This window comes from Chionomys nivalis, chromosome 1 (genome assembly GCF_950005125.1).
Source record: "Chionomys nivalis chromosome 1, mChiNiv1.1, whole genome shotgun sequence".
Classification (NCBI taxonomy): domain Eukaryota; kingdom Metazoa; phylum Chordata; class Mammalia; order Rodentia; family Cricetidae; genus Chionomys; species Chionomys nivalis.
In genome coordinates, this window is record NC_080086.1 from 136,052,118 (window position 1) to 136,070,568 (window position 18,451).

General features: G+C 49.0%; 2 protein-coding genes across 5 annotated transcripts; both read left to right on the forward strand.

Moving 5' to 3' along the window:
• Positions 1 to 2,089: 2,089 nt before the first annotated feature.
• On the forward strand, positions 2,090 to 15,288 carry Mpv17 (mitochondrial inner membrane protein MPV17). Of its 4 annotated transcripts, none has more exons than XM_057761594.1 (8): positions 2,091 to 2,163; positions 2,670 to 2,744; positions 10,989 to 11,104; positions 11,332 to 11,424; positions 11,504 to 11,599; positions 11,816 to 11,848; positions 12,087 to 12,139; positions 14,911 to 15,288. In XM_057761594.1, exons 2-8 carry the CDS (start codon positions 2,675 to 2,677, stop codon positions 14,978 to 14,980), a joined length of 531 nt encoding a protein of 176 aa, XP_057617577.1. In that variant the 5' UTR covers positions 2,091 to 2,163; positions 2,670 to 2,674; the 3' UTR covers positions 14,981 to 15,288. The 4 variants fall into 4 exon arrangements, with proteins under 4 accessions (XP_057617606.1, XP_057617577.1, XP_057617596.1 ...); XM_057761613.1 differs by lacking the exon at positions 2,091 to 2,163 and adding an exon at positions 2,176 to 2,410; XM_057761604.1 differs by lacking the exon at positions 2,091 to 2,163 and adding an exon at positions 2,176 to 2,393.
• A 2,287-nt stretch (positions 15,289 to 17,575) lies between these two features.
• Positions 17,576 to 18,008, forward strand: Ucn (urocortin). The gene has a single exon (XM_057792670.1). The coding sequence runs from the start codon at positions 17,576 to 17,578 to the stop codon at positions 17,945 to 17,947; it is 372 nt and encodes a 123-aa protein (XP_057648653.1). The 3' UTR covers positions 17,948 to 18,008.
• Positions 18,009 to 18,451: the final 443 nt, after the last annotated feature.

An 18,451-nucleotide genomic window follows, 5' to 3' on the forward strand; every position in this document is an offset into this window, starting at 1 on the left:
GTGGATAGCTGCACCTCATATGACTGATACTGCCTCGAAAACACAGGCAGCCCAGTGATGGGAAATGATCAAGTCACAGCCATGGAACACGTAGGGGTACAGACTGAGGTTTGGAAGGAAGTAGACCATCTTACTAGGAAATAGGAAGCAAATAGGTCGCCTGCTTCCTCTTGGAAGGGATGCAGTCTAGATTAATATTGCCTGAAACAAACCTAGACTTTAGCACACTCAAGTCTGGTCTGTCATATCTGGGAACAGCCTTCTGCCTGAGTAGTATAGAAGATTTATCAAATACCAGAAAATCTTTCAAAAGAGAATCAGTAGTTCAGTCGCCTTCCTATACAAAAGAGAAAGCAGGCCTGTAGGAAACTCAGGTCCTTAAGCCACAGAAGAACCACAACTCATGTTGGTGTGAAGGAGTCAAGTATTGTACCAGTCTGTTGTGATCCAGCTTAGGCTGTGTCAGGCTTGCTTTTTGAACTAATAAAGAAGTGCCTTCCATTGCAGAGAAGCTTGGCTTGTCCTGCAGAGCATCCCCTTGACACAGCTCTTGTTTCCCTGCTTCCAGTGGTAGAGAAGGTGGGGCCTGGGAACTAAAGACAGAGGTTGTAGGCTGGTGCCAGCAGCCTGCTCCTGATACCGAGTCAGCCTTTATGTGGAACTGAAGACATTGTGGATGATGTTTTCTGCTCTTTTTTTCTTCTCCCATGGGCCTTTTCTCATTTTTCTTCCTTCCTTGTATATCCACTTTATAATCCATTGGTTCCTGCTCTTTTCTTCTCTTGGGCCTTAGCTTAGTTTGTCGCCTTCTCCAGTTGTCTTTTCCCAGCATCACCCAAATCCTGTTCATCCTTCAAGATCCCACCCAGGGCTGGGTTGTAGCTCAATGGAAGAGCATGTGCTTAGCATGTACAAGGCCCTTGGTTCAGTTCCCACCCACCCTATACCCCTGCCCTCCAAAAAAAAAACCAGATCGAATTTCACTTGGGAACTTTTTGTATTTCTCCAAAGAAGGGTATGGTGGACAGAGCCAGGACTTCATGTGTTAGAGAAGGCTGGACGGATGAATTTTGTCTATTTTGTGTGCTTTACATATGTTACTGAGCGTTATGAGCTTTATGCTGTTTCATGTAATGATTAGATTCTGAGAAGCTGAGCAATCTAAATAAGGTCATATAACTACCAAAACTGGCACTGAGATTTTAATCCATACACTTCCTTAAAAATACTTTTCCAACCTTGCACATTTGACCTATTACATCTACTGATACAAATTCCTTTAGCATGTTCTATACACAGGAATCCAAATTCTCTAGTAGCTGATAGGATTCATCCTCCTGTAGTCATATGGGAATTGAGTACATGAGCTGGGTGTAAGCAGACAGAACAGGAAAGTTGAGCTTTCTCAAGACATTTGAGTAGATACATTTTTACCCTACCTGGGGGAAGGTAATTGCAGTGGGTTGGGTATATTACAGCAGAACGAGGGCTTAAGGGTCCCCAAACTGGTTTTCAAACAGTTGTATGCCTCTTTGTTTAAAATGACTCCAGAAACATAGAAAAAAAAAAAAACTCCATTAGGTTCACTCTTGCACATCTAGAATTTTAGGACCCCTGATACACAATACTGAACACAAACTCTCCTGACAAAGGCTGGGCAGCCTCAGTTAACGGAGCTACCAGGCACTCTCGGGTTCTCCCAGGCCAGTAGAAGTCGACTGCATATTGAAAAAGATTTTGGCTGGGCAGTGGTGGTGCACGCTTTTAAGGACAAAGCTTAACATTTTGTTATGAAGTCCAAAAACAGAACAAGTTCGAGTCCAGCATTCAAGTTTCCAAACAAAGGGATCCAGACCGGGCCAGCTCTGGGAGACTGGGATAGCGGGGACCTCTAGGCTGACAGGCTGGGAACCCGGGACCAGACGAGCTATACCGAAGCACAGATCAGACTCCACACTGGTATTTGCTGCCATCCACAAGAAGGGGGCTACCCACTAGGTGACCTTAATGGGTATCAAGGGCCCCAGACATTTTCATTTCTCCTGGATTGCAAGTGTCCAAATGACAGGCTGCATGCGGACGGAAGGGGCGGGGCTCAATACGGAAGTCCCTCGGCCAGCTCCAGTCACGTGGGAGAAGCTTCCACGCATTGCTAGCATTCAGGTGAGTGGAGGATTCTTAGCCATCAGTGCTTTGAAGCGGTGCGGGCCAGAAGCGCCCGCAAGTCATGTGACCTTCCAGACTCAGATCGTGGTTTATTTCCGGTGTGGAGTTGCACTCAGAAAGGATGCGGCTTAGTTCCAACTGAGTCTGCATTTGGAGACCTATCAAGTTTACCAGGGGTGGGCGAGGAAAACTAGACTCTGGATGGAAGCTAGTGTAAACCTGACCTCGTGAGTGTCTGGATCAGGTCTGCAGCCCTGTCAGCCTTGCTTCAGGACCGGGTTTGGGGTAGCAGAGGCAGCCTCTGGAATTCTAAAGTTACCCGACTGCCTCTTCTGCAGTTGTCTGAAGTGGTCTTGAGGCAGGACACCGCTCAGTAAGCAGCCTTTGTGAGGCCTCTGTCACTTACAGATTCTCAAAGTGAAGAGAGTGAGCATAGGAAATGGCAGGCGTGGTTTTTACTGTGAGGATGGGCAGTGGAGTAACTTCTCCTCTTGGTTTGGCAGGAGGCATGGCACTCTGGCGGGCATACCAGAGAGCCCTGGCTGCACATCCGTGGAAGGTCCAGGTTCTGACAGCTGGTGAGTGTCTCTGGGACCAGGGTGTAACTAGAGTGGCTGATTTGAGGAGGAAGAGGCCCACATTATGGCACCCACTTCCTCCTATTTAGCCGCCTAGAGTTGATTTTATCTCATCCCTAACTATTCTGGTTTCTGGGAGGGGAGAGGGGGGCGAGGTCCTAAAGCTATTCCTATGGTATACACAGTAGGGCGCTAGAGAGATGACTCAGACTTGACCAATACATACCTCCTTTTGCAGAGGACCCAGCACCCCTGTCAGGTGGCTCAGAGCCTCTTGTAACTCTAGCTCTGTCAGTCACCTCCAGCCGCTTGGGGCGCCTGCAAATCACTCAACCCCCCCCCACACACACACATAATTTACAATCATTTAAAAGTGATAACAATGTATCTAAACAGAGATACATGATTCTGTCCAGGAAGTCTTAAAGTCCTCACAAACTTAAGTAGTCCTTTTTATTCATTCATTCATTCATTCATTCATTCATTCATTCACTCATTTGTGTTTGTTTGTTATTTCAAGACAAGGTTTCTCTGAGTAACCCTGGCTGTTCTGGAACTCTATAGACCTGACTGGCCTTCATTTTAGATTCACTTGCCTCTCCCTCCCAAGTACTGGGATTAGAGGGGTGTGCCACCACTACCTGACCTAAGTAGTCCATTCTTAAATCATCTCCCCCAGGAGACCACCCACCTTGGGAAGCTAAAGTTTTCCTCCTACATTTCATAGTGTGTCGAGCACATTAATGTACATGCATTGTGTCATAGGGGCCTCCAAAAGTCTGTTAGATTCCTTGATCCATGTTAGATCACACGCCTAACAAGTGCTGAAGTAACTTACTATAGTTTATTTATTCTCAGCATTTTTTTTTACTGTGAAATGCACAAAACAGTCATGTATCTGAAGTTTAAATATTAGAACTGAATGCTTTCGAGTCAGCACTCAGCTTTAGGACCCCTGGAGCCCCTCTCCTCAGTCTGTACATTCCACCTTGTTTGAGTTTTGTTTCAAGACAAGAGAAAAAAAAAAAGACCAGAGTCACACCCTAGCCCAGGCTGACCTGGAATTCACCAGACTGGCCTTGAACTGGCCTCCTAGTACTGAACTTCAAGTGTGAGCATCACGACTGGCTACGGCCACTGTCCGAGCTTGGCCTAGGTCATTGTTTTGCTTTTCTTACGTCCGTGTCATCAGACAGTGTACTAACTGAGATCTTTTGACGCCGCGTCCAGTGATGAAGTGGCAGCTGTTCCCACCTTCATTCTGCTGGTTAGCTGGTACAGGGGACAGGACAGGGAAGCATCATCCGTCCTCTGGCCGTCAGAGCAGCACAGTGGGGGAATGGGGTCATAAAGACACCTTGCCTATGTTTAGACAGAGAACCCATATTCTGAGGAGAGCTGTGAACTTCTGAAAGGAAAGAGCAAGGCTAAAGGTCAGGGTAGAACAGTGATCCTGCAGAATAGCCCTACATGAACAATAGAAACTACATTCACTGCGTGACTGGCCAAAAGGTGGACCCCCTTACTCCTCCCTAGCCCCCTGATAGCATCCTGTGCCCAGCCACCTCTTGTCCTCAGGGTGTCCGGCCTGCATGACTCACCTGGCTGAGTGGTGACTCATGCTGGACTGTGTGGCTGTGATGGGAACTGACACGCTGGGCCCTTTGCCCAGCCTTAGATTCCCTCAGGGCCCCTGGCTTCCAGATAGAAGGTCCCCCTGCGGCCATCAAGAATGGAGAGGGGAAGGACAGTCATGTTTCCCTGCCTAAATGCTCCCTCCATAGCTGGCAGAGGCAGGAACTGAAGAGGTGCAAGTGCAAAATTGGGGTTAACTGGAGTGCCTGGCGTGTCTTGCTAGGCTCTTTCCGTGGTCCCGTGTGTATGTTTCTCATACGTGGTCTCATATGTATGCAGTAGTAGCATCTTTACATGGTCCTGGAGCAACCTGCAGCCTCCTTGTATTTCCCTCAGACTTCCTTGCTGCTTGGGTTATTTGGACCAACCTGCAAGTAATGGGTGGGTGGACTTAGCTCACTAGCTCATCTTGGACTGTTTTCTGAGCACAGTGGCTGCAGAGGTCCCATGGGAGAGCTCACACTGGGAAACAGAACAGAAATCTCAGACTTGGAACTAGAAGGCCGAGATCTGAATCTCGGAGCATGGCACTTAGTAGCGGCCTAATTAGCCCGCGTCAGTAAAGCGCTTTGCGCCTCACTTTCCTCAATCAGAACTTAAAGGTCAGTTACAGGACTTATCTCTGAGAAGAAGCAAGGAAGTGTTTTTATTTATCTACTCACAGTCTCATGCTGGGCAACCACGCTCTCTCTAGACGATATGCTTATCCTTTTGTAACGTCTACTTTTTAAATATTATTTAGTGTGTGGATGCGCACACATGGCTGACATGTGCGAAGTCAGTTCTCTCCTGAACTGACTGGAACTTTTTTAAAGGTTCGAGGACTTGGCCCTTTCTATGATTGTTGGTAACCCATGTACAGCAGGTTCTATTTATTTATTTATTTTTATTTTATGTTCTTTGGTGTTTTGCCATGGGTGTCAGACCCCCTGAAACTGGAGTTAGAAACAGTTGTGAGCTGCCATGTGGGTGCTGGGAATTGAACCCGCTTCCTCTGGGAGAGCAGTCAGGGCTCATAACCACTGAGCCATCCCTCCAGCCCCAAGAGCTGTTATTTTCAATCAGAATCTCACTGTGTAGTCCAGGCTTGCCTTAAACTCACTGTCTAGCTCAGGCTAGCCTCAAACTCTTCAGTCTTCCCACTTCAGCCTTTCGTGAGCCTAGGTCATAGACTTGTAGCATGCCCAGCTTACAGATAAATATCTTAGCCCTGGTTTTCCGAACAGCAGAGCCTAAAGCTTATGGGCAGATTAGAAAGTGATCCTTCCTGAGGGCAAGAGGGAGAGCAGGTGTGACGGGTGCATTGTTAAATCAGCTGCCCTTCAGGACTCCTTGTGGCTCTGTACCTTGGAAGTGACCAAGGAGCAATTTGAAATGCCTTATCGGATGAAGTCATTTCTGGAGAAGAGGCCTTAATCCACTGATTTCCACCCTGCACTGGACAGCATTTCACCCCAGGGAACAGTTAACTCCTCTACTACCTTTTCACTCATGTGTAGTCCCCAAAGGCACTAACAGTGAGACCCTGGGTGTGGCGGGCCTGAAGGAAGCCTGTCTGTTCCAGCTGCAGTCATGACTAGAGCAATAGGTGGATGCATCAAGATCGGCAGTGGTTCAGCGGAAGTGGCTAATAGTCACCACCAGGGCAGCCTGGGGGAAAGGTTGTCTGTGTTCTGCAGTCTGAGTCAGCTTCGTTCCTTCCTTTCTGGAGGGCTCTTCCAGTCTGCAGTGGGCCCAGAGCCCAGGGCCCAGTTCCATCCATCGCAGGCCACCAGAACAGCTAAACTTGTAGGCACTGATTTCCTTGGAACCTGAATTAAGCCAGAATGTGTGTCTTAGAGGCTTTGATACTGCAGAAAGGGAAACAGAGGCATAAGCAGGGTGTGACATGTGCTTAGGTGTCAACGCAGTTCTAGACCTGGCATTAGAATCTGGGCACTGCTACCTGTACTCCAGGTCTGTACTTGAACTCCTGGAGCCTCGGGACATTGAGTGTCAGTCCAGCTGGGTTTAAGCATGAGAAGCTGTAGAGCTGGCCGTGTTGTCTCATTTTCTTCAATAGGATTCTTGTGGACAGGAGTGAGCTGAGCACTTAGACCCATTGCAGGGACTATGCCTCCCTTCCTCAGTAGACCTTGAGCTGCCCCTGGGCCCTAGGCCAGGTCAAACTCCTGCACCAACTAGCAGGCCCCTTAGTCAGCAGCACTGTTGGCTCTGTGCCAGGAATATCTTTACCTGCAGACCCCACCTCAAATATTTAAAAGCACACATCCCTGTCATTCCAGGAAGCCACTTCCGGTCCACCTGCATCTTCTCTTCTGTTAATACTTTATTTTCTTGTACATATGACCCTTTCCAAAAGCAAGTTGAGGAACGAAGGGAAGCAGGAGTCTTGGGAGAGGGTTGGGAAAGTTGGGGCTTTTCCATTGATGGGCAGGAAGGGGATGGTTTCAAATAGATCTGTGTTCAGAGCCAAACATCTCTCCCCCGCCCCGCCACCCCCTAGATCCAGTGGGGAGTGACGGATGAGACCTGGCATCTACCCAGAGGCATGATGTCATACTCAGAACCAGTGTCTACTCACTAGGCTCTGTGCCCAGCCTGGCTTTGGGACACCACTGCCCAGCAACCTCTCACCCTGTCCCACCAGGGCTCTGGACATTATGTATTTGGAGGCTTCCAACTCTCAAATCCAAGAAGAGAGGAAGCAGATCCCTACACCATTGTTTTTTTGTTTTTTTTTTAATATTTATTTATTTATTATGTATACAATATTTGTGTGTATGTCTGCAGGCCAGAAGAGGGCACCAGACCTCATTACAGATGGTTGTGAGCCACCATGTGGTTGCCGGGAATTGAACTCAGGACCTTTGGAAGAGCAGGCAATGCTCTTAACCACTGAGCCATTCTCTCCAGCCCCCCCTACACCATTGTTAACCATGTATTGGAGAGCTCTGGGGTCTGGGCTGGAGAAAACAGGATAAAGAATCTGAATGTGTGAGTCCTTCCTGTTGAAGGCTCACTTGGACCAGGAATGCAGGCCTTGCTCTTGGCATGGACCAAAGTCTTTGGCCATCCTGGAGTTGCTGCAGGTCCAGTGGTCATAGGCTCCTATGAGCAGAAGACAAGCTTCAGGGTGCAGTTATGTCAGAAATGGACAGACCTCTTCCCCTCATCGCTCTGAAGATGGCTTGTCACCTGGTTCTGCCTCAGGCTTGATGGACCTAGCCTCAAAGGTTTGGGCTAGAGATATGCTCATACAGTGTTCATATGTGCCAGCCTCGCTCCCCTGCTCTTAACATGTGCTGAAAAGGAATAACAGGTGCCATATACGACTGTCTGCGAGTCTGCAGGCCACATCCCCAAAGGAAGTTTATCAAAGCACCCTAAGCAATCAGGAACTACAGTCGCCACATACCATATAACAGATACACCTTAACTAAAGGGTTGAGTCCTTCCCCAACCACCTGCCGTCCAGGAGCAGACAGTCTAAGTATAGACATGCACGAGCTACTAATCATCAATACGCCATGGGCTCATCCCTACAAACAGACAAAAACCAATGAGAGGGGACTCTACTTACTCTCGTGGATACCAGGACACTGCAGGTAGGCCTTTTTCAGTGGCTGAAGGCTTCCAGAACCATGGCATCAGGAAGTTGGTTTTCGTGCGAGTTCTCCCTTTAGCTTGTATGACTACTGATAAATCGTGAGGAGAGAAAATATGCGCGTCTCTGTTTTCTAAGATTATTGCTGCCTGCCCTCCCTATGGGTAACAAGGAACAAAGGGGATCGTAGTCTGGGGAATAATACAGAAGTGTATAAGAACAAAGGAAGATTTTTAGTATTCTTAAGTGTGTGTGCACCACGGCTTTGCCTAGTGCCCCCAGAGACCCAAAGAGGCCAGCAGATCTCCTGAAACTGGAATTAGAAATGGTTGTGAGATGCCGTGTGAGTGCCGGGAACCCAGTCCGGGGCTCTGCACAAACTCTAAGTGATAACCACTGAGTCATCTCTCTAGCCCCTTGTTTGTCTGTTTGTTTTCCTTTTTTTTTTTTTTTTTTGGTTTTTCGAGACAGGGTTTCTCTGTAGCTTTGGTGCCTGTCCCGGAACTAGCTCTTGTAGACCAGGCTGGCCTCAAACTCAGAGATCCGCCTGCCTCTGCCTCCCAAGTGCTGGGATTAAAGGCGTGCGCCACCACCGCCCGGCTTGTTTTCCTATTTTTTTAAGTTTGGTTTTGCTTGAGACAAGGTCTTACCACCTAGCCCTGTCCGGCCTAGAACTCAGAATATAGACCAGGCTCTCTGAGTTTGAAACAATCCCTGGCCTCTGTCTCCTAAGAACTGAGATTACAGGCATGGGCATTATGCCTGCCCAGGAAACTTCTTTGATATGTGAGCCTTCTAGACATTACTTGGGTAGGAGCCTTTGGTAGCCCATGGCCTCTTAGCCTGCCTCTGCCTGTGCTCTGGCCTTGCTCCCCTGGCTTAAGTTAATCCAAACTCTACACCTTACTCAGTCACTCCATGTTTCAGAGACTCCTTAGTTAGATGGACATACGGTTACCCACTTCCCAGACCTCTTGTGAGGATTAATTGAGTCCTTTGTAGACTGTCACCATCTTGTCAAAATGGGCTATTGTCCTTTCATTTTCCAAGTGCCTTCAGCCTTCTAGGGTCATTTTTGCCTTTATACATAGTCCAGGAAAGAGTACTGAAGAGAGCCTTGAGCGCACAGCTGATGGCCACGCATTGGGAAGCGGTGGGGCTGAAGGAAGTCTAACTGCCTGGGACAAGGAAGCACACTCTAGGTTCCCTGACAGCCTAACACTTTGTGCCTGACACAGTTCTTCAGGTTGAGCTTAGAGTTCTTTTTTGTTTTGTTTTTCAAGACCAGGTTTTTCTGTAGCTTTGGAGCCTGTCCTGGAACTAGCTCTTGTAGACCAGGCTGGCTTCAAACTCACAGAGATCTACCTGCCTCTGCCTGCCAAGTGCTGGGATTAAAGGCGTGCCCTACCCCTGTCCAGTGAGTTTAGAGTTCTTTGTGCTCTTCCCCCAAACAATGTTGTTTGGGGTTGTAAGTTGTTTGACTATTTTCTGAGCTCCTATTAGGGATGTGGTTAGGTGTAGAGACTGACAGAAAACATCTCTAGGATTCTACTCTGGCCAATTAACCCCTCCCCCAACCTCCAGGAATTCTGCCCATGCCCTTGGGGAGGCCATTTCTCACTGTTTTGGGGAGATTAGGGGAAAGAGGCAGCGTGGACTTGATGGGATGCTGAGGAAGAGCTGCCTGATGTCCAGCTGCCCAGGTCACCGAGGGTTGCCCATCACCAGCTCTTGCTCCTACCTTCTCCAGCCACCTCTGGCTAGGTTGGCCTGAGAGTGTGAGGGGGTAGAGCTGCAGCCAGCATGGACGTCAGAGCCAGCTCCAGACCAAGAAATGGGGTTGAAGGGTATGTTTGCCCAGCTCTAATTGAGGGCATGGGAAGAGCGGTGGCTTCGGGAATAGAGGGGACTTTCATTACCCGGTAAGATGGATGGGTGAGCTGGAGATCATGCGGTCACTCACACGTGGCCCCGTGACTGTTTGTTAGAAACCATCACGCCTTCATGACAAGCTCTAGGCTCTAAATAGTAATGATTCCAAATCTGTCTTGGCTTCTAGGAGTGGGTAATCTATGCAGTTAGGGGAGGGGAAGCAGGTGCAGAGGTCTGAGGGGAAATGACCCCAATCCCTGTTGCCGAGGGGGAGTCTGGGCTTGTCTTCCGGTGTGTGTAATAGGTGGCCAGGACTCTTCCTTATGAAGGAGGCTCTGATCATCCAAGCAAGGCAGCTGCTTTTCTGGCTCTGTTTGGGCACATTTTAGAAAGAGTTATTCATGCTGTTATCTACCAGTAGAGACCCCTACGCCCAAAGCAAAAGACATTGACCAGAGGCTAGCTTCGAGCTGGCAGGAAAGAGGCTGTTCCTTATTCTCTTGCACATAATCTGTAAGTATTTTGGGGTCCTCAAAAGAATAGTGTCTAGGAGTAAAGCCCTATTACCAACTCTATGAAATCATGGACCTTCATTTCCATGCCTCTAGAATAAGTTTAAATGGAACGTTCTGGAAGGCCCTTTCAATTCTGGTCTCTACAGTTCTTAGCCACAGACTTTAGGTTTCCCTTCTTCTATCTGGGGTTTCAGCCCTGGTTCCCTTACAACTGTGTGTTCATAGATCCTGGCCTGCTCATCTCCTCTGCTTTTCCGACTCCCACTTCCCTCTCTCTCTGCCCACCACTTCCTTCATGGTTTGTTTGTTTTAAGCTGTGGTCTCACTGTATACCCCTGATTGTCCTGGGACTCCCTATGTAGCCCAGGCTGGTCTCAAACTCAGCAGCCCTCCTGCCTCTGCCTCCTAAGTGCTGGGATGCCAGACGTGCGTGCGCCACCACACTCCTCATCCAGTTTTTGATAGGACACATGAATGGTGTCACCATCCTCGAGAAGCAGAAGGGGCTGGTCATTTGCCAGAACAAAGCCCCGGGCCTCAGGGTGCCAAGCCTTGTTTGGTCAACAGACTTACCTTTTGGGAGATGTCCTGACAACACCTGTATGCCCTGCACAGGGTCTCTGATGGGCCTAGGTGACATTATCTCACAGCAGCTGGTGGAGAGGCGGGGTCTCCAGGAACACCAGACAGGCCGGACTCTGACCATGGTATCCATGGGCTGTGGCTTTGTGGTAAGTTCTGCTTACAGTGGGACCGCAGTGCCTCGGGCAGTGGCATTCATTCTCTGCCACCCTGTAGTTTCCTTGGCCTCTCACACCTAGGCCAGCCTGTGCTCTCTTTTTGTCTTCGAGTTTGCCTTCCTCATGATTTGGTTTCTGGCGCCTTGGGGAGGAACTTTGTGATATAAGAGCCAAGGGTCTCAGTCACTGTGCCCTGCTGTCCTGTCTTTTACTCCTAGGGCCCTGTCGTCGGAGGCTGGTATAAGGTTTTAGACCGTCTTATCCCCGGCACCACCAAGGTGGATGCACTGAAGAAGATGTTGTTAGATCAGGTGAGCTGAGGAAAAGGGAGCTGGGGAGGAGAGCCTGGTTCTGGGCCCTCACAGCTTACCCTTGACTCCTCTTCCCCAGGGGGCCTTTGCCCCGTGTTTTCTAGGCTGTTTCCTCCCCCTGGTAGGAGTACTCAATGGAATGTCAGCCCGGGACAACTGGGCCAAACTACAGCGGGTAAGTGGCTCTCTGGCTAGCAGGCTAGGCAGGCTAGCTGCCCCAAGGGTTTGAGGCAGGCACAAGCGTTGTGCAAGGAGAATCTTGGGAGAAAAGGAGCCTAGGGGAGTTGGGGTGGGAGTGTCTTCCTGGAATAGAGTCTCTGTGTGATATTCATGCTGTGCGCGAGTGACTTTGAAACGCGATTCCTGTTACCTGTTCCCTCTGTCTTTGCAGGACTACCCTGATGCCCTCATCACTAACTACTATGTAAGAGTTGACCCTCCGCTATCTGTTCTGCCTCCGTTAGTGTAGAGCTTCTCTGAGACTGGGGCTCATCACATAGGAATCCCTCTATTAGGATCAGTCTCCCACATGGGTACCTTGTTCAGGGAGGCACCTACCTCCAGCCATTCTTATGTGTGGTTTGTGGAGCGGGGCCAGGCAGGACAGGGAGTCTGGTGGTCAGGTAGCAATACCCCCTGACCTTCACATTTTCTTCTTCTAGCTCTGGCCTGCTGTGCAGCTAGCCAACTTCTACCTGGTCCCCCTGCATTACAGGTATGACAGACCCCTCCCCAACCCTTGAAGGAAGACCCTCTGTTTCCCAGATGGAGACAAAATGAGAATCATCACAACCTTGACCTACTGTAGGTCTTCACGAGCGCACTGTGTCCTGGTCAGGCCTCCTCAGAGTCTCCAGTATTTCATTTGGAACCTTTGACCCTTTACAGAGATCATCTTAGAGTGTCCCTGGCTAACCTGCCAGCTCCCACAAACCTTGATCCACCCCTCCTGAGCTCCATGTTTGGTGGCTCATCTGCAGGGACAGTACCTGGCTGCGGTACACTGGTAGCCTAAGTCAGACAAAAAGTCAGACTCAAATGCTAAGGAGGAGCCTTATCTGGTTGTCACCTCAGAGGATTATCTTGTTCTAGTAATAAAATTTGTTGCTGAACTGCATTATAAAAAAAAAAAAAGGTGGGCAGTGGTGGCGTACACCTTTAATCCCAACACTTGGGAGGCAGAGGCAGGAGGATCTCTGTGAGTTCAAGGCCAGTCTGAACTACAGAGAGAGTGAGTTCTAGGGCAGCCAAGGTTACATAGGGAAAAAGAACCAAAATAATAATGATGATGATGTTGATAATAATCAAATCAAATAAAAAGTTCTGGAGAGATAGCTCAGTGATTAAAAGAACTTGCTGCTCTTTCAGAGGGCCCAAATTCAATTTTCAGCCCCCACATGGCTCTCAACTGTATGTAACGCCAGTTTCAGAGGATTCTGTTGTGGCCTCTGTGGGCACTGAATACACATACATGCAGACAAAATACCCATAAACATAAAAATAAGTAAATCTAAAATAAAAAAAAATTAAGAGTGGCATTCAGAAGGGGCTGGGAAAATGCTCCCAGATGAGGGATCTTGAGAACACAGGAAAATATGAAACTGTGGTTGACAGCTACCAAATAGCTTAACTAAAAAGAATGCAGACTTGTGAGTCAAATCTTAACCATCAGAATCTTTGGTAGCACTCTTCAGAACTAAAGCAAGGTCAGCCAGGTGCAGACCTTTAATCCCAGCACTAGGCCAGTCATAGTGCCCCATGCCGGTGACCCTAGCAATGGTGCAGGCAGGAAGAACAGGCGTTGAGCCCCTCCTGAGACACACTAGGTTCTGTCTCAAAAAAGCTTTTATTTTTATTTGTATATAATGTCTTGCCTGAATAAGTGTATGTGTACCCCATGATGCCTGGTGCCCATGGAGGTCAGAAGAGAGCGTCAGATACCCTGCAACTGAATTTACAGACATGTGGGTGCCAAGAATTAAACCCAGGTCCTCTGCAAGAGCCATAAGTACTCTTGATCACTGAGCCATCTCTCCAGCCCCTCAAGAAAGTTTTTAAGAATAAAAATATATTTAAATAGATAAAATAACATAAATTTAAAAGTACAAATTTTAAGATTCTTATTTTTTTTAAGATTTTAAAAGTTTTTTTGCTGGGATGGTACATGCCTTTAGTTTCAGCATACAGAGATAAAGACACTTGCATCTCTATGAGTTCAAGGCCAACCTGATTTGTATAGTGAGTTTCCAGGCTACACAGTGGGAACTTTATCAAACAAACAAACAAAAAACTTCTTTATGTGTGTGGCTGTATGCATATGTGTGTGGATGTACAGACATCAGAAGATGGCATCAGATTTCCTGGAACTGGAGTTATAGACCATTGTGAGCTGTCAGTTGTGGGTGTTGGAAACCAGACTTGGGTCTTCTGCAAAAGGCCAGGCATGGGGCTCAGTGGTTAAGAGTACTAACTGCTATTCCAGAGGACTGAGGTTCAATTCCCAGCACCTACATGACAGCTCACAATTGTCTCTAACGCCAAGATCTGAAACTGTCACATAGACATACATGCAGACAAACACCAATGAACATGGGGCGGGGCGGGAAGGGGGACCAGCATGAGGGTGCTTACTTATTATTGGAACACTAAAGAGTCAGAGGAGTAGCCGGGCGGTGGTGGTGCACACCCTTAATCCCAGCACTCAGGAGGCAGAGGCAGTCAGTTCAAGGCCAGCCTGGTTTACAAGAGCAAGTTCCAGGACAGGCACCAAAGCTACAGAGAAACCTTGTCTTGAAAAAACCAAAACAAAACAAAAGAGTCAAAGGAGTTTAACACTGTCTTTGGTGACGTAGTGTCTACAAGAATTCAAGACTAGCCTAGACTATATGAGAGTCTGTGAATGAGTAAATAAATCATATATATATATATGTATATATGATTATATATATTACATATATATATGATTACATATAATGGTTACTTTATATGACAGGCAGTGCATTATTTTTGGAAATGAAATCTTGGCTGGTATAAGGTGTACAGATATATTTGGAAAGGTCTAGCTAGAGGCATGGATGACGAGTCATTTGTTGAAAGAGAGCTGCTGGTGGACTGATGAGATGACTCAGTGGGTAAGAGCCCTTGCTGCCAAACCTGATGACCTGAGTTCGTTCCTTGGAGCCCACATGGTGCAAGAAGAGAACCCACTCCCAAAGTTGTTGTCTGAGTTCCATGTGCATGCACATGCACACATGCAAAACTAATGAGTAAAGGAGTGAGCTATGGGGTTATTCAGGCTTTCAGGCTTCATCTGAGAGGCAGAGCTCTGAAGTAGAGCATGGTTGGTTGTCCCCTGGTCCAAACCATACAGTCCCTCCTCCATGGGGCTCAAAGGAAGGAGGTCCAAACCCGCAACTTGTAAGCCCTTGACCATCACTCTCCCTACCCTGCCCATTCTCCTTTTCACGGTATATTGCTATCCCCTAGATTGGCTGTCGTCCAGTGTGTTGCTGTTGTCTGGAACTCTTACCTATCCTGGAAGGCGCATCAGCTCTAAGCCTGCCTGCTTCCGTGGCTTACACCTTGCACTGATGCATCTTCACCCTGGAATGCTTGGACATGGTCCTCACAGCGAGCACATCAGGACTGGCGGGTGGCTCAGCTGCTAACTAAGAGCACGGACTGGTCTACACAGGGTCCAAGTTTGGTTCCCAACAGCCACATCGGGTGGCTCACAACCACCTCAAGCTCCAGGAGATCCTTGTCTTCTTCTGGCCTCTCTCTCGGGCACCTGCACTCACACGCACACACATGAATGGACACTTACTCATAATAAAGCATAAAATAAAGTCTTTCTTAAAAAGAGATCCTCTCAGTTCCACAGTATGGAGGTGCTGGTCAGGATGGCATTACCACTCGGAAACAGCGCATTTCACTCTAAAGATGTAACTGCTTGTGAAATCACCAAGACCTCTATAACATTGTCTGTCACTCTGGCACTTACTGATGGGCGATGTAAGAAGTGTGTCCTTTAGCAGTGTAGTCATTGTATACACATCATAGAATATACTTAAACCGATAGCAACAGACAGATGCTTAGCGTGGGCTCTGAATGCAGTGAGGTGTTCTCCTGCTGCCAGTACACATGGTATACTGTTTTACAGGGGACCTTTTTTTCATATGTAGTACATCCTAAAGTAATGATAAATATAGTGAATTCACAAACCAGTGACATTGTCATTTATCGTTAAGTTGTACATACTGTACATAATTGCCCAAGCTGTCCTTCCATGTTACTGCCAACATAGTATGTTTCCACCAGCATCATCACACGGACGTGAATAATGAGCTGAACTAAGCATTGTGACAGCTAATGTTGCTCAGTGGTAGGAATGTTTCGTCTCTGTTGTCATTATATGAAGCCACCATGGTACAAGTTGTCACCATTGACTAAAAGGTCCTTATGCAGCATGGCTTCTCTTATTCCTGCCACATAGCATATATCCCACAAATGCTTGTAGAATAACCTTGCCAACTTTACATCCGTGTCCCAACAATTAATACCCATCCTTCAAAAAAAATACTCATCCCCTCTTTGTTTTTTGAGACATTTCACTGTGTAATACTGACTGTCCTGGAACCTCCTCTGTAGGCCAGGCTGGTCTCTAAGTCACAGAGATCCAGCTGTCTCTGCCTCCTGAGTGCTGGGATTAAAAGTGTTCACCACCACTGCCCAGCTCATCCACACTTCTATAGATACATCTTCCTATCCAGTGTTCAGGATTGAACTCAGCCTTGTGTATACTAATCAAGTGCTCTAACACTGAGCTACATCCCTAACCTAGAACATCTTCACTCTAACTTTCCTGGGTCCCAGTGCCCCTTCAGACCTTCTTGGTGTCTTTATGGGCATAGAAATAAATACATTATTATCTGGAGTCTGCAGCAGTCATGGATAAAACCCTTCAGGAGACTACCAACGTGTAGTCTATTACTGAGAAGAAGTGGAGGCTATTCAAGCCTGGCCTTGATTTACAAAGAGCTCGCACCACCAGCTGATGGTAGAGCAGGAGCTCCAGCCCAAGTTTCCTCACTCCCTGCTTGGTGACCTTAACTAGAAGGCAAAGCGGTGTACTAGTACTGTTTCTGCGATTTCCAGGGGAAAGGGCTAACCTTGTCAAACTCAGGACAGACTGGTGCGTTAAGTTCTGAAAGCCAAACTCCTTTCTACGTCATACACAATCTGACACCTGTAGATTTTAGACTCTGCCGCTGTAAGATGGTCAAGAATCCTGACAGACCAGTTGGGCCAGCGGGCCTTTGGATGGGACTGTGTGATCTTACTTTAGGGACTCGATAGCCAGCCTGGGTCCTGGGTCCTGTGTCTAAGCAGCATAGGACACCCCTCAGAACTTCTGGCCAGATTCTCGGCTGCAGATAAATTCAGGACCACGGACAGCTCCACGGTCCTGTCCCCCTTCTTGGTCCTGGAGAAGAAAAAACTGGACTACTCTGTTCTGGAGACACACTCTGACTATTCTGTGGCGGGGGAAGAACTCTACATCCGGAAAGAGCAATCTTTATGCCTCAGCCAGCTTCTCCCTCCTCTACAGCCAAGGTGCTTCCAAAGCTGGCTCTAGGGTCAGGATACGCGCCCCTCTGTGGGCTTGAAGCTGCTGGACTCGAAGCTGCCTCTGTCATTGCTTCTACAATCAGTTCATGTTCTTCGCTGACGTCAGTCGGAGCTGTCCTGGTGCTATATAAGGCTGGCGACGGTCCCGGGACAGACCCCGTGCTCCCCAAGACGCCTTCAGCCCGTCCCGGGGGACAGAGACTGGAGCTCCATCTTGCACCGGGCAAACACTCCGACAACCTGTGAGTGGCTCGGAGCAAAGATCCAGACTCCCTTAGCACCAAGACTCTGCACTCAGCCCACCCACTGCGACCCACCGGGAGGGAAGGAGGGAAAGGAGGGTGGAACTGGACTGGCTCAGCGGCTGGGGCTGATGGGCAGGCTTGTGGACACCAGGCAACAGCTGGAGGGTCCCGGTGGGGGCACTGGGCGTTCGCGAGAAGGGGCTCGTGTCACCTGCAGCGGCTCCAAGCGCACCTCACCCTATGCTGCCCCTGTGTGTTCAGGGCAGGCGGCACCATGAGGCAGAGGGGACGCGCTGCACTCCTAGTGGCACTGCTGCTCCTGGCACAGCTGCGCCCCGGGAGCAGTCAGTGGAGCCCGGTGACTGCGGCAGCGACCGAGGTCCAGGATCCGAATCTGCGATGGAGTCCTGGGACACGGAATCAGGGCGGCGGCGCCCGCGCGCTCCTATTGCTGTTAGCTGAGCGCTTCCCGCGCCGCGCGGGATCGGGGACGCCAGGCGGCGAGCGGCAGCGACGGGACGACCCTCCGCTGTCCATCGACCTCACCTTCCACCTGCTGCGAACCCTGCTGGAGCTGGCCCGGACACAGAGCCAGCGGGAGCGCGCAGAGCAGAACCGCATCATACTCCATTCGGTGGGCAAGTGATCGGCCTGGTGTGGGGCCCCGAAAGGCTCGACCCTTTCCCCTACATACCCCGGGGCTGGAGCTCGCGCGACCGAAGCTGGCTCAGTCCCGCGGTGCAGCGCCACCCAGAGTCACCCTGAGCACTCCGCGTGACTATTTTTTAATAAAACTGCCCAAGAGTTTAGCCTCTATCTTCTGTCGTGGGGGGCACTGGCAACTAAGGAAGGGTGGAAACTTTTGGGGGAGTGGAGCTCCCAGGCCGGTAGGAGATACAAGCATGCTAAGTGGGGTGGGAAAGGTAGGCTATTGGGGGCTAAATAGCCCCCCCCCCCCCGCTCATCCAAATCCGGGAACTCAGAGGTCCTGAGACCCAACCCAGACCCCCTTTCGAGGTCTCGGGCTTAGAACTCCACCTCTGGTGTAAAGCAGTTGCCCACAAGGGGGGTTATTATTTCACCTCCACCGCTTCAAATGTCTCAGGGCGGCGGCGGGTTGTGTGTGTGGGGGGGGTGGCAGACTGATGGC

Excerpts from the sequence above, each read along its gene's own strand:
- Mpv17 (XM_057761594.1), top strand. The coding sequence starts at position 2,675 with ATGGCACTCTGGCGGGCATACCAGAGAGCCCTGGCTGCACATCCGTGG. Across the intron at positions 11,425-11,503 it reads AGAAGATGTTGTTAGATCAG|GGGGCCTTTGCCCCGTGTTT; the intron begins GTGAGCTGAGGA and ends CCTCTTCCCCAG. Across the intron at positions 11,600-11,815 it reads ACTGGGCCAAACTACAGCGG|GACTACCCTGATGCCCTCAT; the intron begins GTAAGTGGCTCT and ends CTGTCTTTGCAG.
- Ucn (XM_057792670.1), top strand. The coding sequence starts at position 17,576 with ATGAGGCAGAGGGGACGCGCTGCACTCCTAGTGGCACTGCTGCTCCTG.